We start from the raw sequence: 27,383 nt of genomic DNA, 5'->3' as shown, positions 1-27,383 counted from the left end.
CAGCGGAGTCTCGCAGGCCGCCGCAGCCCCCGGCAGGCGCAGCCATCGTCCCGGCTTAGCCAAATTGCTTTGACGGCAGGGGACAGTGTGGAGACATCAGCTCGAAGGCGATCTAATGGCTCCTAATTTCATTAGGGCAGCTCGAGACTCCAAGTCCTCAGTTTGGTGTGGGAATGCGTGGCAGCTGGGGAATCGGGGCAGCTCAGAGCACCACTCCCTCTTCCTGGCTCGGAAAGATCTGCAACTCGCACGAGTGCCCAGAGCTTGGTTGTATGGCTGGGCGCCTTCCCCAGGTGTGCACCCCAGCTCGACAAAATCGCAGGCAGAGCCACAGAGGGAAAACTAGGAGCCCAAATGGGGCTGGAGGACCGTCCAGCTTCCCAGCACCAACGTCCCACGGAGGCCCCCCCACAATAGGGTCCCAGCCTCCAGAAAAAGGCCAGTCAGCCCGCAGATGCATGCCGGACCTTCACAAAACAGTTCCGTCTCTCCCCAACGCTTAAGCCAAAGTATGGATTCAGTACCCGCAGGTACGACCCCGTGGAGGTCATTTCTGCTCGGAGGTGCACCAGCAAGCAGACAAAACACCTGCTTCAAACGGAAAAGACAGGGGCATTTTTCGTAGAAATGCCCCCTCTGCGCCCTCCCGACAGCGCAGAAATGGGGCCGGCCTTCCTCTCTCTGCCCCAGTGGCAATCTCACCACCAACCACTTATAAAAAGCCACATTAAGAGGGCCGGGCTGTCCCCTTCCCCCAAAGCCCCCCGCAGATTCAGTGCTTCAGCCCTGAAGCCCCCACAGGAACAGCCTTCTCATTCCACAAACTGTCCTCCGGGTCAAATTCATTCACACCCATCCCCTCATGTCCCCAAATTGGGGACAGTGTATCTGTCCATTCTCTCTAAAGAGGCAACATGGCCGAACAAGGAGCACTTTGGGAATCAGAGACCTAGCCTCAAATCCTGCTCCCAAATACAAGCTATATGACCTTGGGCAAGTCACCGCCCCTCCCCTGGACTCCCAGTTACGAAGGCTGTGTGCTTCTGTTCTACAGTACCCCTCTCTAGGCTGTTAGGGGGGTTAAATGCCCTCTGACAAACAATGGTGGTAGAACCAGCAAGCTAAGGGTTCTAAGCACTGAATTCAGAAACTGTGTTCTGTCCTGGCGATTGCTTTATTTCCAACAAAGAAATTTAGGGACATTTTCCAAAAATCCATGTTTTGTTCTTCGTTTGTTTTTCTTTGGGGAAGGAAGAGCGACGGTGCCCTATGGGGGGGCTGCATACTCAGTATCCTACACATAGTCTCAGGGGGGGCTTAGGAGGCTCCTCTCTCTTGGGGCCAATGGGACTCCAGGTTTAGGAACTGGTCTAGGTTTGTTTGCTCTGGGCATGGAGAAGGGAGGGGAAAGTTGGGGAAAAAACAGATCTGCCCAAAAGTATCAAGCAAAAGGAGGCAGAGACACCAGAGCTCGCCCCTGGTGGGTTGGTTTGCCCATCTGTAAAAGAAGCTGCAGGTGACCTAGGGGTGGCCTTCTCGGCTGGAGCATCCCAATATTAAGAGAAGCTCTGAAGGCAGAAAAAGGTATATGGTTCCCACCATGATCCAGACTGGGTGCCATCTGTGCCGAGTGCCTGCTGGATGAGTGGGACCATGTTTTTTCCTACAGGCCTGAAACACAGACCCCCACTCCTACTCTCAGATGGGACTGGGGCATAGGCTGGGTTCCAAGCCTGAGCATCCAGGCCCCAAATGTGCAGCTTCAGTCACCCCATATCCCCCACCCCTCAAGAAAGGCTGGGAGTTGGGGCTGGCGACAGAACGCAGTGAGCCTCGTGTCAGGAGAACTGGGGTGGGGGGGAGGCTCACCTCCATCCACCCAGGAAAAGACAGACCAGAGTGTGAGATAATGGACCACAGGGAAGACTGCAGAGGGGCAGAGTCTGTTGGGGAGAGAGGTGGAGACCGAGAGGAAGGAGAGGAAATGGGAAGCTGCATTAGAAGGTAGGAGACCTAAGAAGAAAAGAAAGAGGAGAAAGGGGAAGAGAATGGAAGAGAAGATCCAGAAGGGAGGGGGAGAAAAAGACCAAGGGGGTGAAATGCAGCAAGGAAAGGAGAAGAGTGAGTGTGAGGAGCCCAGAAGAGAGGGGAACTCAGAAGAAGGGAGTGGGAGAGGGAGAGGGAGAGGGAGAGGGAGAGGGAGAGGGAGAGGGAGAGGGAGAGGGAGAGGGAGAGGGAGAGGGAGAATATGAACCTGAGGATGCCAGGCTGAGCTACACGAGGTACTCACATGCCCAAATGGGTCCAGGTGGTTGTTGGTGAGTTTGAGTTTCTGAAAGGAGACGAGCTGCCGCATCCAATGTGCCCCAGTGGCCGGTGAGTCCGGGTGCACGTACAGGCGGCCCGGCATGGCGGGCTCCGCTTTGCCCGTCACAGACCTAGACCAAGGAGAGATAGAACCACCCAGCCTTAGTGCACCGTGTAGTGTGGGTTGGTGCCCGAGCCTGGTCAGGGCGGCCGAATGTGAGAAACGGCCTGACCCTCAGGTCTCCCTTGAGCACCTGCAATGCCAGGTGCCCAGGATGCCTGACGACAATATCCAGAAGAGCTGCCCTGCCCGGTTCTTTCTTCTTCCACCTCATTCCTCCCCCAACACCAGGGGTGCACGGGGCCTCGCTGTCCATGAACAACCAGCGGGTTCTGGGAGCCTGGACGTGCAAAACAGTCTTGGAAAACTCCTCGAGCGTTTTCAGAGGGGGCTTCCTCTTTAAGCCTCTGCACTCTTGGCAGCCGTGGGAGCGATCTACCCAAGGAATGGGCCTCTTCTCTCTTGCCTGTTTTACTCAAATACCACGGGCCGATTTTGCAATTTCATAAAAAGGCATGTTCAAAGAGGGTAACTCATAAAAAGTAACCGTAAATGGTTTATACCCCCAAATACCTCCAGCGCTTGGTAACAATACCCTTTTTAGAAATCCACAACCTGCGGGTGCAGCAATAGATGTAGACACTTTGCTTCCTCTGAGCCTCAGTTTTCTCATCTCTAAAATGGGGGCTAATGGCTGCAATTTCTCCCTCTCAGGGAGAGATCAGGATGAGGCAATGGGATAGGCAGCAAAAGCTTCTAGTACACAGTAGGAACTCAAAAAATGTCTAGTGGGTCAATGGGGGAGTGCCCTCCTCACCTGCCACTCTGGTGCCTACCATTTATTATCTGCAAACTTGTATCTGTGGTCGTCGGCGGGGACGATGTCCATGAGAAGAATGTACTTCGTTTTGGGATTAAGGCCAGTCACCTTCACTTTATAACTGGGAAACATCCGCCTGGGAAAGAGGGAAGGAGGAAGGAGAGGGAGAGTGAGAGTGAAGGAGAGAAGGAGAGAGAGAGAGAGAGAGAGAGACAGAGAGAGAGAGAGAATTAAAGCCAATATTCTACAAAGTGTGTTCACAAATTTTAATGGAAGAAGCGATTCCTTTGAGAAAGGTGAAAGAGAAAAGTAGCCCCCACTCCGCTCTTGCCAAGATCCATCCCGGGTTTCCCTTGAAGTTATGGGGAGGAGAAGGGCCCCTAGGTGGATCTAGCAGGAAAATAGAAACCAGGAGGCTAGGGCTCCAAGACAACAGGTTTTGAAGTCGGCCTGCAAGGAACCTCCATTTCAACTCTTGCTAAATGCTCTTTTAAGAACCAGACACCTACTTTTTTATATGGGGGCAGGAGGTGGCTTCTTAGGTAAAAAAGCTGGCCTCCCCCTCCACCCAGCCAGGTGCTTTGGCAGAGATGGGCAGTGCTGCCATGTCACGTGGACACCAATGTGAGTGCGCCCTAGGGACTGCACACGCGTGGGTGCCCACACACCACCTATCCTGGCTTCCGTCCTCTTCCCCCAGAGGTTGGTGACCTCTGACATGAGTCTCTTGCAGGAATTTATTCCTAAATACCCTCACAACTTCTCCAAGGCCCTTGATACTCTTTCTTGGAGAGTCTAAACTCTTCCGCTCTCGGCAAAGAAACTCAAAACCCACCCGGATTTTGGTTTCAGAAAGGCCTGGACACAGAGAGAGAATCGGGTAGTTGGAAAAACGGTGGTGTCCCGGGAACTAAGCTGCTGTGCCCACTCCCTCTCCAGCACAGGCAGCCCCCCGAATTCCCATGCCTCCCGGGAAGAGTGCAGCCTAGAAAGTAAGCATTCTTAAGGCTGGCCTGGGGCTGAAGGGATTAGTTGCTAGATCCTGGCTCACTCGGGGATGGTAGGAAGGGTTGAGTGGAGGCCTCTCCCTTCAAACCTTGGAGCTGGAGCCTGGGTGTTTATCTGCCCCAGCGAGCACGCCCGGAGGCGGAGGCACAGGAGGCCTCGCTGGCCTTTTATAGTTAAATCCTCCCGGCTCAGGCTCAGGGAAGGAGGCCCCGGCCGGCTGACCGTGGCTTTCCTTCCTCGGCGGAATGGGAGAAGACCTTAGTTCTTTGATATAAACAGAATGCGCCTCCTCGTTCACCCGGGCCGAGCAGGGAAGCAGACATTGTTTAATTTCAGATAATAATAAATGTCACCGTTGTCAGTTTATTGCGGGAGGCTTTGGGCTGGAGAATCGGGGAGTCTGGCGAGGAGGCCCCACCCTCCCCCTTCACACAATCGGTGGCGTGGGCCTACCGGCCTCTCTGGCTTCACGCGCCTGCTCTGGGCCAACGTGGGGCTCTCAGCCCCTCAGGACGCGGAGGGCCAGTCCTGCACGCGTAGGGATGTGGGCAGGAGGTCCCCAGGCCTGGGCGCGCGCATGTACTCACGCACGGAGCTGCATGGCTCTCCCACCCCCTCCCCCAGAAGCCTAGCATTTCTAGCTAAAACTCAGCGAGCTTTTAAAAGGAACTTCAGGGTGAGTGTCTTGGCGAAACTGCCGTGTTTATCGGTGTCTGTATATAGAGCCCGGCCGAGCCCCGGTTCAGTTTCAAAGGCTTCGCCTTCTTTCTATAAACAATGAAAGAGGTAGCGAATACATTCAACGATTCAGACTTTGGCAATCGGGTGGGACTCTGGAACGGCTCCAAGGTCAGGGAGGGTGGGAAGGAGGGTGGGGGTGAGGGATGCAGTCTGAAACCAGGTCTCATCTCTGGATCCTCTCTGCACCTCACTGTTTTCCCGTTTTTTCTCCCCCCTCGTACGCCTTTTGCTCATTACTAATCCATCCACACAGCACAACTTCCAAAGCTCTTGACTCTTCTTATATAAGAGGTGGAGGAAATGCCCAGTTGGAAGAAATGCCTGTTTCCCCAGTTGGTTTCTCCAGGTACTTCCCCCACCCTGATGGAGATCACTGGAGGAATTCTCTGTGCCTCTTTAACTAGAATCCCATCAAACAAAATAGTCTCTCTCTCTCTCTCTCTCTCTCTCTCTCTCTCTCTCTCTCTCTCTCCCTGTCTCTCCTTTCTCTGTCCCCTCTCCTTTCTCCTGCTCTCCTCTCTGCTCCCTGATCCACCTTTTCTTCTCCGCCTCTCCCACCATCTCCCCAGGACCCCTCCACAGAGGTGACCGGCTCACCGTCCAGCTTTGGTTATGATCATCTCCGTGCCCACTTCGTGGAATTTCAGCCACAGTTCTCTTTCATGGAGAAACACCTTGATCCCTTCCATGCCCTAGACGAAGGAGAGAAAAGTCACACGGACAAACCCTGGGGCAGTAGGCCTTTGCTCCCCAAACTCCCCCCAAACACAGAGATGTCTCCTCCTTCCCTCCGGGGCCTGTGGGGTCAGAGGCTGAAAATTGCCCCCAGCCCACTGCAGAGCTAGCTGCCTGGGCCGGAGCACACCTGCCCAGGAATCCCCGTATATGTTTCATAAGAAGTCTCCTACACAAGACTATGGAAAACTCCCCCACCATCAGGGTGCTCCAGAATGTCCAGTGGGGGAGGACCAGGCTGAGGAAAAAATGAAATGAGTCTCAATCCACTTTAGCCAAGATGCTACTGAGAAAGAAAAAAAAAACCTTAATCTAAAAAACCCACTCAGGATATTCTCATGGAGACCCAAATGTTCATATGCAAACATACAGATATATGTGCGTGTTTATTCTCACCATGGTGGTGAAAATATAGACTTCGGTGCAATTTTAAATTGACAAATGTTTGTGTATTATAACAGGTTTCCACAGTCCAAAACAAAAACTAATTCTGAAAACCTCTATATTAATAAACCTTCTAGGCTCTCCTTACATGCAGCTTTGGTCCCGTCAAGCTGTTTTAATTACGGTCACAGCCTAAGTAAGCCACTTAACATTTCCGCTTTCAACTAAGTTATTTCACAAAAGCAATGCAAAAAAAATTATATACAAAGTCTTTACTTTGCCATAATCTATAACTGTCTAATGAGTGGATTTGTTTTTCTGTAAAACGAAAAAAAAAAATCTAAGTTTGGGAAACTGCATGCCCACTGCTCTCTCTGCTTCTCTACAAATAGACACACACTTTCCTGAGATGTGAAGGGCAAAGTAAAGACTATGCACTAGCCAGGAAGGACATCGAAATCCCCAAGAAGGGTTTTAGCTATGTCCAAGTATCGCTTCTGGTCAAGTCGCCCCTCTTCGTCCCATCTGACACCCGATTTAAAATCAGCAAGGTCTACAGGGGCCGCCTTGAGCACCCAGTGCGCGGGGCCCGGCTTCCAGCCAGGCGAGCCCGCGGCTCCCTGCGCCCTTCCCGCACTAGTCCTCTGAGCCAGCCCTCCAGGCCCCGGCGGCAAGACAAATGGTGCCCCTCGCGGGTCTGGGCGGCAGCGCGCGGAGGAGGCGGGCGGAGGCGAAGGCTACGGAAGATCTGAAGAGGGGTCAAGCCATCGCTCAAGCCGGCCTGAAACGTCCGCTGACCCGGCCCTTAATGAGGAGCTCAGGGCTGAGTCTACACCCTAACTAGAGCAGCACCGAAGGAAGGCTCTGGGTTCTTGTTAGCCGGCCCCAAACTGCCAGATAATTAAGGCTTCTCTAACACCTTAGACGTATTTCCCAAATCCTCTCGCCATAAAAATAATCGTCACAATAAAGCGAATTGGTATATGCTGGTATTTAGGGAGACAGGGTAGAGGAAGGTGGAGCTGAGTGGGGATGAAAAGGTAAAGGGACAATCAGGAGCAATGGGCAAACCCCCCTCTCCACAGGAGGGGCTTTGGTTTCTGCAAAGGGCCCCTAGGCGCGGGTCCTCTTACCTGCTGGGTGAACGCGGCCTGCGGGGACGACGGGCTCTTGCTGGGGGCCCCTAGCGCGCTCTCTGGTTTGGAATCGCAGGGTAGGTCCTTTGAGTCAGGTTCCAGGGGAGTGTGTGCCAAGCCAAAGCCCTCGTCTGCGTCGGCCATGGTGTGCCCGGGGCCCTGTGACCGCGCGGGGTCCTGCACTAAGGACAGGAAGGAGGGGGAGAGGGAGAGGGAGAGGGAGAGAGAGAGAGAGAGAGAGAGAGAAGGTTGGAAGCGCAATTCTAGTGACAAGAGGCAGCAGTTGGGCCCCCACTTTCCAGCTCCCAGCACCTCCGTTCCCAGTTGAAGGAGGCAGAAGAAGGTCCCATTATTATTATCATTACTGTTACTTCATGATCACGCACAAACTCTTGCGAAAGACCCGCGTCAGACCAGGAGGAGGCGAGGCCCGCATCTCCCCTGCGCAGGCTCCCCACGATAAGCCAGCTGCCCATCAAATTTGTCTGGACTTCTGGAAGAGCCAATAAAGATAAGGCCTGGGTATTTTTGGAAGCCATTGGGTACGGACCAAAAACAAAACAAAACAAAAACCTAGTGTCCTTTTGAAAATTTTTTTTTCTTTGTCGAATTACAGGAGGTCATCAGAACTCTGTTTATGAAAACTCGCAAGTGGAATAGTTTTGTGCAGCAGGCAAAATGTCTAAAATAACCCGTCTCTTGCAAAACCAAAAACACAAAGGGAGAAAGATTTGCAGATCAGTCCGAAAGAGAATTCGTGTTCATCTTTTGTCAGTTACAGGCCTTAAAATTAAAAGTCCTTTAACATTAAGAGTCCTCCCTTTTCCCCCAACCTTAAGGAACGTTAAAAACAAAAAAAGGAGCCGAACGAACGACCAGGCAGGAAAGCGCCGTGCAGCAGTTCAGAGGGAGACGCACTTCTGGGTGCCCGCGGCCCACGGACCGCGCTCTGTCTCCAGCCCCGGGCGCACATTCTCCTGCTTTCTCGCTCTCCAGCCCGGGACCGGCATTTTGTTGATCCGCCAGGCCGAGGTGAGCTTCTCAGAACTTCAGCCTTGCCTGGTCGCTGGAAGTGCAGGCCCAAGCTCGTCATTGGCGAGGACAAAATGGGTCCCAGTGAAATCCTGGGCTTCGGGCGTGGAATTCGCCGCCTAGGTCCGTCACAACGCAAAGAATGGCCAGGGTTTGCAGGGACAGGAGGTTGGAACACGCAAAATAACAGCTGCAGAGCTGTTCAAGCCCGATGAGGCTGCCTCCGGCTCTGATCTCCTTCCAATCTCGTGCACGTTCCCAAGTAGGGACATCCTCTCTCTCAACCCGAGAAGACTGAGAAGGGGGCACAAGGGATTGCCCCCAAATCTTAGCAGCCGCTCGAGCAGAAAGCTAGGTCCCACTCTGGTCTGCAGTAGCCAGAGACCCAGAAATGAGGCTGAGGCCAGCTGCTGAGGCCTGACTCCGAAGAGCTTCCCTCACCAAGCCCTGGGGGTTTGCGGGAGGCTGTGATGGGAGACCCGCAGCCCGCTCACAACAAAAGAAAGCGGGACTGGCTTCCGACACGTGCGCTCCCATGCACCACCAGTCACCGGCACAATCCCACCCTCATCTGGGTCCCAGGGAGCTCAGGGCTGGCAGGGGCAAACAAGATGAGGTTTGACAGAACCAGGCCGCGCGTCCTGGAAACCTCCATGCCGCTCCCCTGGCCACGGCTGCCTGCTCGGCCCCACGCACCAGGAGCTCCGGGCCGCATGAAATCTCTGCGAGCAGGGCTCTGCAGAATCCAAGATGAGGCTGCAGCCCCTCCAGGCACGCCTCCCAGAGCCCTCTCAGCCGGGGGCTCCCACCCGAGCCTCCCGGGCCATCTTCAGGCAAGGTTACCTCGCTCGGTGAAGCCGGTGCATTCACCACATCCCTTGTGCTCCTAGCAGGGAAGCCGGCGGCGAGGCGGGGGCGCCGGCATGGTGACTCCGAGTTTAAGCGGGGGGGACGGCGTGCCCAGACTAGTGGCTACGGCTGCCTACAAAGGAGCACCCACCGCTGGAGCCTCAGTAGCCACGGCCCACTTCCAACACACACCTCCTCCTCAGCTCTTCGCTGCTCTCCCTAAAGACTTCCAAGTTGTCAGGCGCCAGAAGGGCTCCAAAGAACGCAAAAAGAGCAGCCAGGAGGACACCTTCTTCAATAGTATCAACTCAGTGCCCTGCTCCTCCCTGGCACCAGGGAGGGGAAGTTAGGAGACAAGAGGGAGCCGTGGGAATGGTCCAAGTCCTCGCTGAGTGCCGCTTTCAGGGTTAAAGTTCCGGAATCCGAGGTAAGATTCTCTCTCTCTCTCTCTCTCAATCTCTCTCTCTCTCTCTCTCTGAGAAATACAAGCCGACTCAGCTGAGCTCAGTGACGTTGGGCCGCCGTGATGCTTACAAAGTCCTGGAATTGCCTATCCAACTAGCTCCCACTGCACATTGCCTCTCTCTCTCTCTCTCTCTCTCTCTCTCTCTCTCTCTCTCTCTCTCTCTCTCTCTCTCCCTCCCTCCCTCCCTCCCTCCCTTCCTCCCTCTCTCGCTCCCTTCCTCCTCCCTCTCCCTACCCACTCCCTCCCCCAACCACATTTTCCATTAGATTTCCCGAACACTCACATCACAACACGACTCCCAAACCCAGACCTGGAGATCACCCCCTCCTCTCCACCCCTTTCCCAGCGTCCATCCATCTCGGCTGCTCTGAGTGCGGCTCGGTGGCTGCAAAAAATCCTGCACAAATCATCGCAAACCCGGTCGGCTTCTGCCCGGGAAGTAATCTCAGTGACGCGGGCTGAGCAGAGAACGGAGTCTGAACGCAGGACGCGTGCACACACACGCTGCGCGCCTCCTCTGCAGCTTCGCCCGCGTTCTCTCTCTAGCGCTGACCTCAAGACTGAGAGCTGCATGACCCTGCCTGGCCCAGCCGGCCGCCGCTCGCCGCCCTGACATCTCTCCCCCTCCCCACTCATCACCCAGACTCTCAGTGACTCCGGGGTGAAGGCAGGGTGAAGGTGCGTTGGGATGGGGGCCGAGATCAAAGATACCAAGAAATCGCCATTGGCCCCCACCTAACCACCACCCCCAGGGCCACTAGACCTCCCTAGCAGGAGATGTACACAAGGCAGTGACCAGTTTTATTAAAATAATCAAACAGTCACTGGGGGCTGGCCGGGATTTTCATCTCCCATCGGCTCCGCTCCCAGCCCTCCCCCTACCTTAAATGTATTATTTTGAGGGTCGAGTTGAAGAGGTCAATAGAAGCATAAACACAGTCAGTAGGTCTTAGGCTGAGCAGACCCAGGTTGAAGCACCAAATACTGTTGCTTGGAATAAATGTCAGGGTTCCTGTTCTGTTTACTCCCCCCAGTCTGCTGTATCCCCTCACCCTGTTCTTTTCTGGGGCTCTGATTAGAGACTTGGACCTGCAGGGCAAGGTCTGGGTAGAAAGAAGGAGGGAGGAGAAGTGCCCTGGAGATCAGCCGCCACCCCAGTGTAACCCTCTGTGGCCTCTGGGACCAAAAATCCCAGGACAGGCCTGACAAATCGTTACAGAATTCCAAGGTGGACTCTCCAACCGTAAAAGTGGGGCAACCTCTGAGAAAACCAACCCAAGCATTTGCTACAGTTCTCACTCTACCTTCCAGGTTTGTTTTCAAACAGCCTTTCACCGAGGCCGTTTATTTATTTGTGAAAACACTCTCACCCTTCCAAAATGTCAGCTCAGAGGACTTTGGGCTTGCTGAGGAGGCGACCCCCCGGCCAAAGACGGAATGTCTGCATCTCTGGCAGAAGGAAAGGGAAATCCAGAAAGACCTCTCCAATCCCTTTAAATTCTCAGAGATTTGCAGGATAAAATAAATTCCCATAAATAACCTTCAGGCCCCTCCCGAGAGGGAAAAATCTGGACTCCCCCGAGTCAGTAAGATTCGCTTAAGTTTGTGGAGCCCAGATGGTGCGGGCCACCAAGCGAAATTGGGATTTTGAGACCTGGAGGGGGAATCTATTCATGCCAGGTGACACCCCAAGGCAAAATGCAAGAGAGTGCATTCTTATTTTGAGGGTGAACTAGCAGCAGCGCTGGGAGGAGGGATTCAGCAGAGCCGAGTTGGGGCGGGAAGGTAGGGGGTCAGGGGCAGGCAAAGAACTGAGAGAAACCTATTCCGCCCACCCCCAGCTCTCCAGGGCGACACTCACCTCCAAAAATCCCACCTCTTCTTTCCAGTGCAGAAGCCTGGAGTGACGCCTCGCTGGGGAGGGGCGACTCAGGTGAAGAGTTTGAAAAAGACCCCCAAAAGAGACCCCTTTTAGGCCAAACCTTCTTCCAGCGTCTGTCAAGAGTAGCATGTACCTCCCAGCTCGAAGTTGGTTTGTGGTCTTCGACAAATTAAATATTACTGTTTATTACCAGGCATACCCCAATAAAATAAAGAGGCAACCAGGCGATACCGACTATCTCACCAGCCGCTGCACCTATAGGACTTGGAGACGTCACGAGTCACGCAACCGGCCCGCGCGCTGTCACGCTCGGCTGGGGGGCAGTGGCGGGAGGTTAATTTCTCTCCGTCTTCGCCTATCAGTTCCCAGGTCTGCGCAGCCACAAGTCCCGGACGCCTCGGCCACGGGAATAAATAAAGAAATAAACAAACCCAGCGCCCTCTGGGGAAATGGGGGTGGCGAACTTCAGACACAAATAGAGCCAAGATCGATTTTCTTAGGGAGGGGGAGGAGGCCTTTTGGCGAAGGGAAGTGGGAGCCCACCTCAGCCCACGATTGGAAAGAAATCAAGTTGTTCCAGGGGGAACGAGGTCTCTTGCAGGAGTCAAGAGTCTTCTTCTTATTTAAAAATTATGTTTTCAGAGGAGGAGCTCTCGGCAAGTGAATATTGCGGAGCCAATGTAGCGGGTTATGTTTCGGACGCGATAACTCAGTGTCCCCTTGCAGACCAGCATAGAAGTAATTGCTGGGTTATCGCGGAGGGGAAATGAAACAGAGACATTGGGAGGAAGAAAGACAGTCGGCCACAACGTTTCTTGCTGAGAAAAAAAGTCACTTCTGCAAATGGTCCTTTAGCTAGGTCCGGGGATGCAACTCGTCTCAGCGCAGCCCGGCGGGGGCGGGGTGCGAGTGGGTGGTGGAGTGGGGATGACGAGGGGCGATTTCTGCAGAGAAAAATTATAGCGCCGGGGACTGCAGAGGAACGAGGCGCTATATTTTGTTTTGTAATAACGACTATTAATTTTTGTCTCATTGATGGGCATAACTTCTACGCAACCCCGTGGAGGATGCGCGCGAGCTTTTGCGCGCAGCTGGAACCGCGCTAGGGTCAGTTGGGAATCCTGTACTGCGTAGATGCCACCGGCGGCGCGGAGGAAACAGCTAGGCCTGCCCAGCACAGAGCGAGCGAGCGCTGGGCCTTCCGGAAGGGTAAGTTCCCCACCAAGGGGCCCCGAGGGAGCCGGCCCGTCGAAATCTGGACTTGCCCCCAGCTTTGGGGTTCGATCCCGGCTTTTGCGCGCCCCCAGCCCCCAGGGCTTTCCGAGGCTTGGCCTGGCTCCAGGCCTGCTCGGTCCAGAGTTGGAGCAGCGGCACAAAGTGCAGGAACGCGGTCGACCGAGCAGCCCCAGGAGGAGCTAAGGTCAGGCCCGCGGGGAGATCAGGCAGTGGTTTCCAGCGCCGGACGCGGACACCCGGGCCAGCCGGGCCGCACACTCTGCAGCTTCCAGCAAGCAGAACCCGTGTCCCCATTCTAGGCCGGGCCTCAGTGGCTTCCCCCAGCTTCGCTTTCGTTTCCCAAGTTACTCATAATTATCTTTTCCCCCCAATCCAAGGCCCACGGATATGGCGTTTGCTCCCCGATGCCAAGAGCGCGACGCGAAATCCTTTGCCCAAAGCTTTGAGATGAGTTCCTATTTGTGGAACACTGGGCCCTCCGTGCTGGGCCGGAAACAGAGGCCTCGGCCCCGCTGGGGCTGAAAGACGAAGGCGAAACCCTAAGCAGGGAGAGTTCCTTTCCATTTGACTCCCTTCTCTCAAATCCACGGTGCAGGGCCCCAAAATCAGCCCGCCCGCTCACAAAGGATTCCGCAAGCTCAGCTTCCCAGACCCGCTTTCCCACACGCTCCAGAGGCCGCGCCAGGGGGAGAATAAATAAAGACCTCAACTAGATTTGAGAATCCCCATTCTTTTCCTCAATCATTGGGCAGTAAACTGGAAAGAGAGGCTCCAACACGTAGCATCCCTCCCTTCTTTCGGAGGACTAATGTTTTTTTCCCACCCGCTCCCAGCTCGGTTTTCTCCCGAAATCTGTTTTCCTCATTTCAAAAAATTTCTGTCCTGATTTTAATACTGCAATGGATAAGAGAGCAGAGATTCCTATTTTTAAAAGTTAAAACAAAAGTGAGGGTTGATGGCTGTTGATCTTTTTTCTTCACTTTTGCTTTGTGTCTAAGAAAGTCGCATCCAAAACCACCATATTTCTTTCCTCTCAAAAGAGAACTCGCTTCAGAATCCACCCTTTTTCTGTTTCTTTCCCTATGTGTCCCCGTCTGACTCAGGTCTCCACTGAAGGAGAAAAGTAGGGAGAAGTGCAGATTGGACTGGGAAAATTAATAAGAATTATAATAATAATAGAAATGATGACAAAAGTAAACTGACCAACTCATTTTTCGAAAGAGAGAGTCAGGCTGAGGGTGGGAATTTCCCTCATTTCTCAGGGGGTCAACTTTCCCTCCTGCCTAGTTAAAACTGGCTCTATTATATTTTTTCCAGGATTTCAGTATCTCCCTTCCCAATGTTTTATTTGGTTCCTAGCTTCCCCATTTCTGACCGGATGTATCTAGGAAGAATGCTGGCTGTTGTGATTATTATTTTAATCTCCAATATTCTCCAGTATGTTCACCAGTTATCATTACTACTTATTTTACTCAGCATTATTCATGTTGCTATTGTTTCCTGTGCTTTGGAACTATTTCTTTCCCCTCCCTGAAGTTTTGGTGGATGATTTTCTTTTTTTCTCCTAGTCAGGGTCATGAAATGAGAAATGGAAGTGGGAACTTCTTTCTGGAGGCCCAGATGAGATATCAAGGCTGGAGGTTTGCAAGCTCCAGAAGGTGGTAAGACACCACGTTTAGGAGGCAAAGGAGTACTCTCCTTGCTCCCCACAATGCGAGGGTGTCCAGTGGGGGAGAAGGTCGAGGGTTTTGAGCTGAGAGAACCTGGTGCCGCGTACTGTCCTGGGGGCTGCCCTGAACCTGAGAACTCCGGCTGTATCTGCCGCCCAGAACCTGTAGAAAGGCCTTGGGGATGGTCACCATGTCTGCATGGTCAGCATATCCCCATAGCCTCAAAAGATGTGGGGGAAAATATACTGAATTCCAGGCCTCTGACCCGGTAAGATAGAGACTCAAGCTAATACCTCCAGGTCTGGGAAGCAGGCGGGGGGCATGTCTGGATACCCCCTCCCTCAACTGGAGGGTGCAGTGGAAACTTGGGAGCCTGCTGCTCTCCGGGGCTCTGGAAAGACAAATTTTCTTTGGCAAACGGAACGGTGTCGCGCTGTCGACACAGCAGACTATTTTTCTTGTTCCCTCATGGAGGGGGGGAGAAAAGAGAGCAAGAAAGAGAGGGAAATTAAATCCACACGTGTTAAGCTTGCTCAAAGGGCCGGATTCAAAACCAGAGATGAAACTAGGACTCCAGTTCTGGCTGCTCGCCGGCCTCTTTCCAGCCAGCCCCAGGCTCGCAGGGCAAGGCATCCCCACTGGAGAGAATTCGATCCGATGTTTCATAAAGCGCTTTATTTAAGGGGGAAAAAAGGTGATGGTTCCTCTCTGTCTACACTGCAGAGTCAGAATTCAGAAGCAGCAAAACAACAACAAAAAAGGAGGTAGGAATTGTGAGAAGAATTAACCCCTGTAAGAAAGCTCAGCTTGATAGCTCCCAATGAACCCAATGGTTTGTAACATTTACCCAATGGCCAAAATGAGCCAGACCAGTCGTTTTGGAAATTCCTAAGATCTGACTTTCGGACTTTGGCCTTCCTGGTTCAAGAGAACCTAAGAAGCTGTTTTATGCACGCTGGGATAGCTGGTTTAATCCGCACGGCTAACGCCCGCATCCCTACTCCTTCCTATCTTTGGAGAGAAACTTGCCTGGAGCTGAGGGTACAGGCCCCGCCGCGGGAGGAGCCCTGCTCCTGCAGGGAAGGGGTGGGGGGGCGAATGGAGTCGGCCACCCCTCCTGGAGCTGCGAGCGAAAACTCTAGTAATGACCTTGAAGGGGTGAAGGGAGGTGGGTGGGGGTTCGGGTGAGGAGAGCAGCCAAACCCCAAACTGGAGGGATCCGTCACCAAAACGATTGCTTGGTCGAGACCTCTAATTTTTCTTCCCTTTCAGCCCGGGCCCGCGAGCGTCGCAATGGGTCTCCTCTGGCCTTCGGGTCTCCTTTGGCCTCCTTGCGCTGGGTTTCCCTCCTTCCTGGGCAGCGGCGACAGAAGGGTCCGGAAGCAGGGACCGGGACGCCTCTCTCCCTGGCCACAATCACACCCGGAAAACACTAGGGTGAAAATGACAGGGGCTCTCGGTGGGGTGCAACCGACTGAGGGTCGCGGTGGGAAAGCTCCTGGCGTTGGTTTCCGCAAGGGCCCTGGGTTTCCTGGTCACCATGGCAACCCTGGAGTCCCTGCGAACAACAACCGGGCGCCCCGGGGACAATTGCTCACTTTTGCGGAGCGTTCTGAGGCCTGCGAGGCGCTTCCGCCCCTCGCTCTTGGCTTTCTGGAGGCCCCTACAAGGCGAGGATTGAAAAACTCCCCCTTTTTTTCAACGGAGGAGAAAAATCGAGGAATAGTGGAATCTGTAATAGGGCGGTTCGGGTGTTGAGCAAAAGCCCCCACTTAGCAGGGTTCAGAGCGACGACCTCGGAGGCGCGCGAATGCAGCTCACGGGATACTTACTGTCCTCGAAGCCCGCACCTCGAACGTGTCAACCGGGGACCCGGGATTCTGAGAGTCGCGGATCTCTTCTCACCTACTGCCCACCCCCACCCCCACTCGAGATTCCTCACATCCATCCAAGCAACGCTTTCTCCTACCTGGAATAGCTTCTCCTAGATAAAGAAAGAAAACTCGGACACTAAACTTTCGGCGTTAATGTCTGCACGGTCTTATTGAGAGAAAGAATAAATTACACTTCTTTTCCCTTTCGAGAAATCATTTTCGATTGTAGATGCAGTATAAATAACAGTAAGATAATATTTGGGGGTTGCATTGCTTTCTTCTTGAACTTGCGGGATGTGTGTGTGGGGGAATGCTTTTCTTTTGGGAGTGGACAGTGGACAATACAGGCTGATTTATCTGTTTCCATTTTGGAGGCAACCCGCTGGGAGAAAGAACCAGGGCGCTGACCAGCTTGGACTGCCCGACTTGGCGGCGATGGAGGGTCACAAAAGAGAGAGGCCCACGGAGAAAAGGGGTCCAGGCCTGGGTGCCCACAGAGGCCTTTGGCCCAGGGATGGGAGTGACTCCTCCTCTGGGGTCTTCCCCACCTTGTTTCACTCTCTGCTGTGGACCCCATTCATTTCCATGCTTATCAGGCAAGACAAAACTTAGCTTCTCTCTGATACTTCCGCTGGGCCATCTAATGTCCCCAAAAGCTCAGGTCTGGCCAGTAGTGCCTCCACCCACACCTTTCCCGTCTGAATCCCAGGCAGCCGATACAGGTTCCTTTAATATCACTCAAGACCCTTGTCTCCTTTCTTCCCCAAAATTTTGCATTAATAGCCTCAGAAGAGCCCTGCCTGTGTCCACACAGCCACAAAGAGAGAAATGTGGATATTTGAGACTCAAAAATCGTTAACATTTGAGGTGCAGTAATAGCCAACATTTACCAAGGCCAGGAGCTATTGCAGCATGGTTTCTGCTCACTTGCTCACTTAGCTCTCAATAGCTCTGTGAGAAGGTGGTTCCTGAGACTGGCCACCGTGCATGCTCTGGTGGGATTTGAACCAGGTAGTCTGACTCCAGAAGCCAGGTGCTCCTCTTTGACAAGGCAGGGCTTCTCTACCAAATCAGGGAAGGGAAGGGGAATGCGAAGAGGTCCGTTGGATTGGGTAAGTTCAAAGGACACTTTTTAAGCATCTAAAAACACACCCAGTTTAAAATGAAAGGCAATTGCTCCTTGAGTCCAAAGGGGTAAAGGCTTAGATCTCTTCTGTTTCTACACCCTCTCCCAACTCCCAGCAGGGAAGTAAGGGACCCACACAAAGGCCTAAGGGCACACAGCCCCAGATTCCTGAGCACTTAGCCAGATGAGAGGAAATATGGGAAGACGTCAACTTCTTCTCTCCAAACCTCAGCATTCTGTTCCCAATCCGGTTGTGTTCCCAAACCCTGGCGCACATTTATCACAGCCTCAAATCAGTACACATTGTCCCTTGGAGGGAAGGAAATTGGGTGAGTGGGATAGAGAGGGGAGAGGAGATGTGCCTGGGTGGGGGTTGTTGTTTGTTTTTTTTTTTTTTGAAACAAATAATGAGGCTCAGAGAGGGTGTGGATCCGCCCATGTCACAGAGCCTCTGCTGGAAATGCGCCTAGCTCCTTGCCATTCCCTAGGCTTTGTGCCTTCAGGTAGAGACTGAAAGGAAACCCCAGCCGCTTCCCCAGTGGAGTGTGCAGGCCGCTGTGGGCTCAGCCTGCTAAGGGTGCCCCTTGGAGGTGTGGAAGCTGCAGTCTGACGCAGCTGCCCAGCCTGCGGGGTCCCAGCTTCCCTCTCCATACTCGGGGAGAGGGAGTGTGGTAGACGAGGCCCTTCCATCTTTGCACCACTCAAGACCTAACAGGCTTCCTGGGGCCGCTGGAATCCCGCTGCCTCAAGGTTCCCGTGGCGGGTTTCAGGAAGGTCCCTGAGCTCTGGGGGTAGACAGGGGGGGTCCAGACCCGGCACTCAGAAGGACCAGCTCCTGGCGCCAGTCCTGTAGCCTCCCCAGCCCAACCCCCTGGCGCTTTCTGGCTTCTCGATCCTTCTTCCCCTCACCTCGTTGTCCCTGCTGCGCACACCTCCCCCACTCGGGCTTCCGCAGGTCCAATTTAAGAAGAGGAGTTCTTTGAAGCTTGGGGACCTTGAGATGCAAACCCTAGGATGAATGCCCAGATGGGAGGCTCAAGGGGTCCCCACTCTCCAAATTCCTCCCTGCAGTGTCCTCCACCAGCGCCCCAAGCGTCCTTCAGGGACTGAGCCTTCCTGCTCTACGCAAAATGCACTCCCTCTGATGCAGTCCCATCTCCAGGAGCCCTGAGGACCTCCACACTCCCTCCCCCAGGACGCTGGCGACCGACACCAGGCTGGTTGTTTGGGGGTTTCTCCCAGACCTCTCAGCACCAGCTCCTCACCAACAATAGCTCCCCAAGAGCCAGATTTACAGGTTCCTAGTGCGTCTGGGTGAGGGCCCAGGACCCAGGAATGAGTGCCGGACCCCAGAATACCTGAATCTGAGCTCCGGCCAGGGTCAGTCCTGCAGCGTTCCCCAACCTCCATGACTCCGTCTGTAACACAGCTCAAGTCTCTCTTACCCACTGGAGAGGTGGGCTGTGTGGCCCCTTCTGCGTGGCTGAATATGACATTACCCCCAAGTCTGTCTGGATGACACTGTGTCATTAGAGAAGGGACTCAGGTGCCTCTTTGCTGTTGTGTTACTTTGTGTGCGTGTCATTGAGGGTCCTTCCTGGAGGGAGGGTATTTTAAAATTTCTTTTTTCTGTGTACCTCCTTATGTGAAAACACCTGCGAGTCCGCGATGGATGCCTGGCGGCCCTGAGTACGTGTGGTGAGGGCTGGTGAGGGTCCGTGTGTTGTTGTGGAATGCCTGTGTGTATATCGCCTGCAAGACGGCCACCACCCAAACATCACCACAGGGTCAAATGGTGCCCTGGGCTCATAACCCAATGTTCAACTCTCCTCCATTTTTATTGGCCACTTTTATGATTATTATTTTTTACAGACAGCTCCAAGTGGGGGCCAGTGGGCCTGGGTCTCCTGGAAAGCAGTTCTGCCGTTCAGATGGGAGGCCAAAGGGGCTGTCACAGGCACCAGGGCCACCAGAGTCTATATTTAGAAACAAATTCCATAGTCACTTCCTGGGAACTGGGCGAAAGGTGCCTGAGAGCAGAGAGGACAATGTCATAAAAGAAACCCCCTCCATGCTTCCCAGAGCTCAGGGGAGGTCCCCACACTCCTGGCACATTGGAAACTCAGGCTCAAGAAATGGGCCGGGATAGACAGCTGGACAGAAGGCAGAGCACAGTTACTTCCTCCGCAGGCAGTTAAGGAGGTGGGGGAGTTCATGCACAAGCACAGGGACCCACTGGCCCATAGCACCCCACAGTTGTGTACCTGTTCCCAGGGCAGAGGAGTTGACTCTAAATCCTAACGTTGTTTATTTTTGGAAGTTGGTTCCAAGGGAGCAGGTGCTACAGCCTGGCTGCCCCAAGGGCCTGACCCCTAGGCAGGCTTTGAGCTTGTCCTCCAAGTCCGTGGGCCTGGTGGGCTCCCATGGGGTGAGCTACTCCCTGCAGCCCTATAGATGCCAGGGCAAGACCACTGGGGACAGCTCTTACCTGAGCCACTGAGCCCATCCCTCTACCAGCCCTGCACTGAAAGCAGCAAAGCTTCTGGCCTCTGCCACTTCCACGCCGTGGTGCTGGGAGGAAGCTGGCTTGCCTGAGCCCCCCATCCTGACCATCTGTCCCCAACGGGTCAAGCAACAAGCTGCCCCAGACCCAGCCACTTGGGAGTCACATGTAGCACACACAGCTATGCAGAGTCACCTGCTGCATGTCCAGGGGTGGCGATTCTGTCACACACACACACACTCACATCAGGCAGTCACCCACCACAGAGGTAGATGCAGCGGTTTGTTGCACACGGCACTGGCCATACTCATCATCACTGCTTCACAAGCACATACCCCTGATTCTGTCACACACACGAGTACAAAGACACACTCCCTCACTTGGTCTCACACAATTTTACACAGGCAAATACACAGCGGTTTAGTCACATACACATACTCCCGTCCTCATTGTCACACAAAGACACACAATCATGGTCACACACAAGCACCCATAGGCTCATGCCTGCACATATGTGGACATTAAGCCAGTCGCACATGCAATCCCAAGCCGTCATATTCGCCCACACTCACGCACAGAAAGTCACCCACACAATTACAGCCCTTCACCCTGAGTCACACCCACGAGCCATGTGGGCTTGCGTGCACACACATGCTGCCAGGCACGCTCACGTCCACATCTGTTCATCCTGGATTGACATTCAGTCACTGTCTGTGGGACCCCTTGGACCCTCACATCTCCTCTCCTGCAGCCTGGAGCATGGGTGCCCTCAGTCGGGCTGCCCCTGCCCAGCCTGGCAGAAGTAACTGGGTGGGCACGATCAGGGATCATTCACCAATGGCATGGGGTGGTTCCCCTGGAGAGAACCCCTGGTGTCAACAGCCCCACCCAGGCTGGGAATCACCAATTCTTGGGGAGGAAGGACTGAGGGTTTTTGTAGCAAGTGAGGGAGAAGCCAGTCTCTAGATACACCTACCTCTTCCTCAGCCTCCTATCAACCCCCCACAGAGGCCCCAGGGCTTTGACATGGACCCCTCCCAGGGGGTGAGACCCAAGTGGGCCCTTAGCAAAAACTAGTCCAGCTTTTTAATTTTACATATAAGGAAACTGAGATCTAGAGGTGCAGAGATAAGAAAGGGACGTGCCCAAGTTTTCCAGGACTTTGGAGCAGAGCTGGGACGGAAACCCCATCTTCTGCACCCCGTGCAGACCACACTGTAAGATTACTGGATACCCGCCCCCCACCACCACCATTGCCATCACCAGCCTTGCACCCACGGCTCAGTTCAGCCTCTAAGGAAGCCTGAGCTACTTGCCCCTAAGCAAAAATGAGGCAGCCATCAGATCATGTCCCATCCTTACTCACAACCCTCCAAAGGGCTTACAATAAAATCCCAGCTCCTTCCCATATCTTTAAGGCTCGGCTGGAGGTGGATCCCACCTGCCCCTCCCACCTCATCTCCCGCCCCCCCTTTCTGTCTCCACATTCTATCCACCTCCTCCTGCTCCTCATTTGCACCAACCCTTGTGCCCACCTCAGGGCCTTTGCACAGCCATTCCCTCTGCTCCCGGCTCTCCTCATAGGCGCTGCCTTCTATCATGTTTGTTATGTGTTAGTTTATTATCTGTCTCCACCTTAGCCTCTAAGCTGCTGAGAACAAAGATTGTGGCTGTCTTTTCAACACAGTATCCATCCCTTTCACATAGTCAGTACTAGATAAAATGTGTTGAATAAAATATATAAAGGTATTATAACAGATGGAGTCAGAACCAAGGATGTGGAGACACAAACAAAACATATATGTGGAATCAATGAAATGCACAAGACTGTAGAACTTGCCCCACTCTGTGCATGAATAAGATGTCTGAATGGTATAAGTTTGGAGGGAATAGAACCCAGTAGCATATTTTTGGCTTTCTGAGCCTCGAAGCCTGAGCTGCTTCCTCTCTCTGTGCCCCAAGTGCCCCCCTCCCCCCCCAAACCCGGCCATCCCTCCCTTGTCCTCTGGGCCTTTCTTTTGTCCACCCTTCCATCTGTTCCCAGGAACCTGGAGAAGGAACCAGTCGATAAGTGAAAGTAGTATTTTTATAGGCTGATAAAAACCATGCTTATCTAGAAAGCTCTGTCCCATCTCTCCAAGAGCCCCTAATTGGTCATTTGCCCAGTGCCCTCTCCACCAGGGCTATAGACACCCTGGGAAAGGTGAAACAAGCCACCCTCCCTGGCTTTCTTGCTTCTGTTCTGTTTCCCTCTGCCCTCCCCCTCAGTGAGGGCGGGCCCACAGGAAACCTTTGCCAGGAGGATTTGGGATCAGGAGGGAGGTGAGAAAGGATGGGGAAGAGGGGCCGTGGTGAGGGAGGGGTCCGGACTTCCCCAAGTGGGTTCACTATGCCACTATTTAATGGTGCCAACTATATTAAATTCTATACTCCAGCAGCCTCTTAAATCCATTTATGGCCCAAGCTAGACCCTGAGCTGTAATAATAATAAAAATAAAAGAAAGAATTTATGCACCCAGGGTGTGGACCCGTCACCGGCAGAAAAGAAAGAGCTGTTTCTAGCTGATCTTGCTGGCCTGCTGCCCACCCCCTGGCCTCCTGTTTCCCCTGGGTGGAGGCTCCCAGGGGAAGGGAGGAGAAATGGGCTTCTAGTGGGAGGGGAGATTTCAGGAGCCAAGAGTCAACTTAAAGGAGCATTTACTGGAGTGTCTCCTTTTCTCTCTGGGGCTCATGGAGGAGAACTTTCTTGTATTATATTTATATTTCTTGTATTATATTTAGAGTAGATCTAGATCCAACCTGTGGTCAAGGATTGAGGAGAGAGCAAAGAACTGGGTGGAAAAGGCTTAGAGAGATAGGAAGCTGGGTTTGGTGGTTCAGCTCCTACGTATCGCCATGGGTTCAAATCCAGTCACTTCCTGGTGGTGTGAATGGAACAAATCTTTTCACCCCTCCCAGTCTCAGTGTCTCCGTCTGTACAATGATTCTCATTAGAATACCAGCCTCAGGTGGTGGTATGAGGGGAAAAAGAAATGATATAATATATGTGAAACTTCTGGCACAGGCTTAGAGTAGGGCTTGATAAATGCATCTTTCCTCTCAAGGTGAGTAGAGAGACAGGGTTCACGGAAGACTGAGCCTGGGGTGGGGAGGGAGAGGTAGGAGAGGAGGGTGGGAACTGGATTGGCAGCTATAGGTGTAACTGGTCCCCTGGAAAGCGTTAGTACCAATCTACAGTATCTGGAAGGAAGAGCTGGCTTTGCACTGATCAAGGCTTCTGAGGAATGAGAAGCAGGGTGAGGACAGAAGAAGAAGCCTGGTCTGAAAGGCCCAGAGACACCCCCCAGCCTTACCTCTGTTTGCCTGTTGCAGCCCTTTCCCATATCTCTGCAAAGAACCTAAGATGTAACCACTGATTTCCAGCCGGGTTCCAGTAGGAGACAACCTTTCTGGGGCAGGAATGGTGTAATTGTTGGCCCCCGGCTCCCAGACCATCAAGAAACGCTTGAGTGGGTGGCTGAAAGACTGAATGGAGACTGGGACCTTTGGCTTTGTCATTCTGGCATCAGGTGTCAATGAGGCTAGAGCCAGGACCAGGAGTGAGACTGTTCTGTTTTCCTACTTGCTGTGGCACCATTCTCACTTCCTGATTACCTTCTCGTCAGGCAACTAAAAGAATAGACTTGGAGCCTATGGAAGATCTATTGCATTTAATGACGCAATTTTGCACACCACCTTATGCCCACACCTTTGGGGAGCCCCCTCTCACACTGACTCTGGACTTGGCCTCTGTGACTTGCTTTGGCCATGGGACAGTAAACAACTTGACACCTTGTGTATTTCTGCTCTCTTGTTCCTCTGCCTTCTCCATTTATAGCTGGGCTAGCCTGCTGTGGATGAGACACAAAGCTGAGTCAGCCCAGTGGTCCCAGCCAAGGCCATGGATAAGTAAGAAAGCCCAACCAAGGTCAGTAAAGCCACCTGACTGCAGCTGACCACAAACACCTGAGTAAGCCCCTATTGGCAGACCCATCGAGCTAACCCATAGATTCATAAGCAAAAATACATATTGTTGTAGCCACTGGCATTGGTGGTTATTTGTTATGCAGCATTAGTGTGGCAGTATCTAACTGATACAGAGGCTTGAGCTGAATCCAGCCCTGACTATCCTCACATTCCAGGTTTGGCCAAGGACAAGAGTTTTTTTTTTTGTTTGTTTTGTTTTTTTTTTAGGACAAGAGTTTTAAAGTTCCAGTTGCAAAATCTCAGGCCCTGGCTTTCATTTCAAAGGATGGTTATTTAAAGCATCAGAAATAGATTGGTGCTTCTGGCTTCCAACCATGGAAACTGGAGCAGATGAGGAGTGGGGAGAGTTCCTGTAAGGCCAGGTCTACACTGAAGCAATTTGCTGTTAATCGAAAACACATAGACCTGCGTTTAGTGAGACAGGATGAGTGATCCTTCTGAGAAACACTATGGTGGGTTTTACCGTAGCACACATTGTCATGTCACAGTGGACAGCGTCCATTTCCTCCTTGGTTATAGAACCCTGATTTTTCCCTGGGAAACAACCCCTACTTCACTCTCATTACCCAGTAGATGACCAATTAGCATATTCCATCCCCAGCCACGATGATTGGTTCAACAGTAGGCACGTGTTCAAATGCTACCCAATCAGAAGTTATTGTGGGACTTTTGCCAGACACCTTGGGAAGAAAAGGCCTCTTTCCACTGGACTTAGAGTTTTACGGATGGAAAGCCTCGTGTTGCTGGTCACCATTTTATTACGCCAGGGAGTACCTGCCCAAACAGGCAAGTGCCTGACACCCGTAAGACTGTTTTCTCACATGTAAGAAGAAGCTAATAATGGTGTCCCCTCATAGAATTGTTGTGAGGCTTTGAATGAGATAATACATGAAAAGTACCAGGCGAGTGATCCATAAATGTTAGCTATTGTGATTCATTTGGTGCAACCATTGGCCTAGATCTGTAATTGATATTTAACCTGTAACTCAAAATGAGCAGATATATAACAAGCATCTCTATGATGCTTTCCATGTGCACATGGATGCTGGTAAACATATTGCATGGCATACACTCCCAGATGCGCTAGTAAAAATTCAAGCCCGTCTTTTCAAGTAAAGAGACTCCTGACTCCAGCCAGCCATGTCCTTTGGCTTACTCTAGTGAGGCGGAGGTTTGAAAGGAGCCACCCTGAACTCTCCCTGGTCACCAGAGGCACAGATGTGGCCACAGCAGAAGTTTCAGTTTGCAATGAGGACCAGTCGAGTTTGGATTAAGTTTACCTTCATCACCATCCTCAGCGTCTCCCTTCTCTCCAGGACTGTGTTAAAATACCTCAGACCGAGTGGCTCAAACAACAAAAATTTATTATCTCACAGTTTTGGAGGCTGGTCTGAAACCAAGGTGTCAGCAGGGTTGGTTCTTTCTGAGGGCTGTGAGGGAGAATCTGTTCCATGCCTGTCTCCCAGCTTCTAGAAATTTGCTGGCCGTCTCTGGTGTTCCTTGCCTTGTAGACACATCACTCTGATCTCTGCCTTCCTTTACACATGGCGCTCTCCCTATGCGCGTGTCTGTATCCAACTCTCCTCTTTTTATAAGGACACCAGTTGTATTGGATTAGGGCCACCCTAATGACCTCATTGTAACTTAATTACCATTGTAAAGCTCTATCTCCAAATAATGTCACATTGAAGTACTGGGCGTTAGGACTTCAACATATGGATTATTTGTGGGGACAATTCACCCCATAACAAGGGGGTCGTATCTTCTGTGCTCACCCACAGAGTATATCCAGACCTGTGGGCACGTTTCCAGCATCCGTTTAACTAAAATCCACAGCCGTGGGCCACAGGGACGTCATGAGGGCAATGCCTACATGGCAGGCATTCTGAAAAAAGAAGAAAAGCAACAGGGAGCTGATCTGCCTCTTGCTATGTGACCCTTATGAATGATTGAGCCTCTCTGAGCTTCCACTTCCCCAGCTGTTCCACAGGCTTGATGGGAGAGGGAAAGTGTTATAAGAATTACATGAAGTCACACATGGGAAACAAAGATGGCGGGCATGTCACTAGCGAACAACGTGATATGCTTTAGAGCCCATCCATCTGGGGTCCAGTCCTGGCACTGACAATTACAGACGGTGTGGCCCTGGTCAGTTAACAAACTCTTTGAGCCTCAGTTTCTTCACATCTAAAATCAAGGTAATTTCAGGACTCACCTCGTCATATTAGGAAGATAGTTAAATGACAGTAGTAAGTGTCGGGTACAGTGCTTACAACCTATTAAGTGTTCAATAACTGTTAGTGATTTCCCCCCCCAATTCTCCCCCCTGATAATTGCTTTAATCCCAATTTTGAAGACTAGATTAAATACACACACTATGGTATACATCCTGGGAGCCGAGACTTGAGCAAGACAAGTCATCCAGAATTTCTGCTGCAGATCACCCGACTCGTCTCTGCGGAGAGATGTGACCTGTTTCATGAGCAGATGAGACCTCGTCTCATGCTGTATTCTCCAGGAAGTGTCTGTAATGTGGTAGCAACTGAAGCTGAGATTGTAAAATAACTTCAGCAGCTCCAAGCCCAAAAGCAAAGGTGTTGGTTCAAACACCTAGCGCTATCTAGGCACTGTTTTATGACAATACAGCTGTAGGCTGTCCCAGTCCCATTTTCTACCACCCACCCACCCCCACCCCCATAGCTCATAAAGCAGGCATGCTTCGATTTATGTGACGAGACAATGAGTGAATGTGTGTTGACCCATCATCTCCTATGAGACCGCAGTAATTTACCTGGAACAACTTACATTTCAATGATGAAAGATATTTACACAGCCCGCATGGATCACGGTAACAACATCCTCTTTTCCCAGGAATATTAGTCTCTGTTTATTTATATCAAAGCCTTATTTCCCTCTTCACACCCCTAAAAAGAAAGCAAACAGTAGGGGGATGCAATATACCAAGAGACCCCCAGGAGGTTATTAAGCACTAATGGGGGGCGGTCTTACTTAGAGCTGACTTATAGTTCCTCTCCTGCTGGATTATGAAGGCAGTTCAAAGGGTGGCCCGAACGTCAAGGTGGCTTGCTTAAGGGTTGGGAAATCTTAAATAGGGCCTTTCATCTCTGTGACCACATTCTAGCTGAAAGTCATTACCATCTGCTTGGAGCTGGGTGGCCAGAGGGTCGAGCTGGTGGTCACTCACACCAGCTACAGCCCAATTTCCACATCTCAGTAGCCCTGGACAGTTGCCTGGAAGGGTGTATTCATGTGGCCATGCATGGATTCAGTGACTATTTCTTTAGACGCCAATATCACAATATTTCCTGGCCCGTGCATTATCCAACATCTCATTTCACTGATGAAGGAAAAGGGATCGTGAAGTTTTTAGCAGGCTCTCGTGTGATGTGAAAACAAGCCAATACCTCCTGGCCAAGGGCTTATTGAGGGGTGAGAAAGGGATTCACAATGTCAAAGCCCATTTTCAATGGGGCTCAGTAACTGAACCTGCTGTGAAGGGCATTGAG

General features: G+C 52.3%; 1 protein-coding gene and 1 long non-coding RNA gene across 6 annotated transcripts in view; one reads left to right on the top strand and one right to left on the bottom strand.

The window, feature by feature from the left end:
• The window catches only part of TBX5 (T-box transcription factor 5), a 46,477-nt gene extending 34,927 nt beyond the window's left edge, over positions 1 to 11,550 (bottom strand). For 2 of the 4 annotated variants that reach the window (XM_074321406.1, XM_074321407.1), the window contains exons 1-5: positions 11,401 to 11,550; positions 7,190 to 7,369; positions 5,535 to 5,629; positions 3,205 to 3,324; positions 2,291 to 2,438 (exon numbers count right to left, since the gene is read on the bottom strand). In XM_074321406.1, coding sequence (XP_074177507.1) covers positions 2,291 to 2,438; positions 3,205 to 3,324; positions 5,535 to 5,629; positions 7,190 to 7,369; positions 11,401 to 11,550 — 693 coding nt within the window. Of the gene's footprint in view, positions 1 to 2,290; positions 2,439 to 3,204; positions 3,325 to 5,534; positions 5,630 to 7,189; positions 7,375 to 9,067; positions 9,659 to 11,400 lie in introns of those variants that run through there. The other 2 variants (XM_019734129.2, XM_019734128.2) reach the window with 2 other exon arrangements.
• A 798-nt stretch (positions 11,551 to 12,348) lies between these two features.
• On the top strand, positions 12,349 to 16,417 carry LOC141569180 (uncharacterized). Of its 2 annotated transcripts, XR_012492632.1 has the most exons (3): positions 12,349 to 12,630; positions 14,226 to 14,318; positions 15,600 to 16,417. It is a non-coding gene; the product is annotated as an uncharacterized LOC141569180 (long non-coding RNA). The 2 variants fall into 2 exon arrangements; XR_012492630.1 differs by lacking the exon at positions 14,226 to 14,318 and having other exon boundaries at positions 12,492 to 12,630.
• Positions 16,418 to 27,383: the final 10,966 nt, after the last annotated feature.

Source organism: Rhinolophus sinicus, linkage group LG16 (genome assembly GCF_036562045.2).
Source record: "Rhinolophus sinicus isolate RSC01 linkage group LG16, ASM3656204v1, whole genome shotgun sequence".
NCBI classification, from domain to species: Eukaryota; Metazoa; Chordata; class Mammalia; order Chiroptera; family Rhinolophidae; genus Rhinolophus; species Rhinolophus sinicus.
This window is presented reverse-complemented; position numbering and strand designations above follow the sequence as displayed.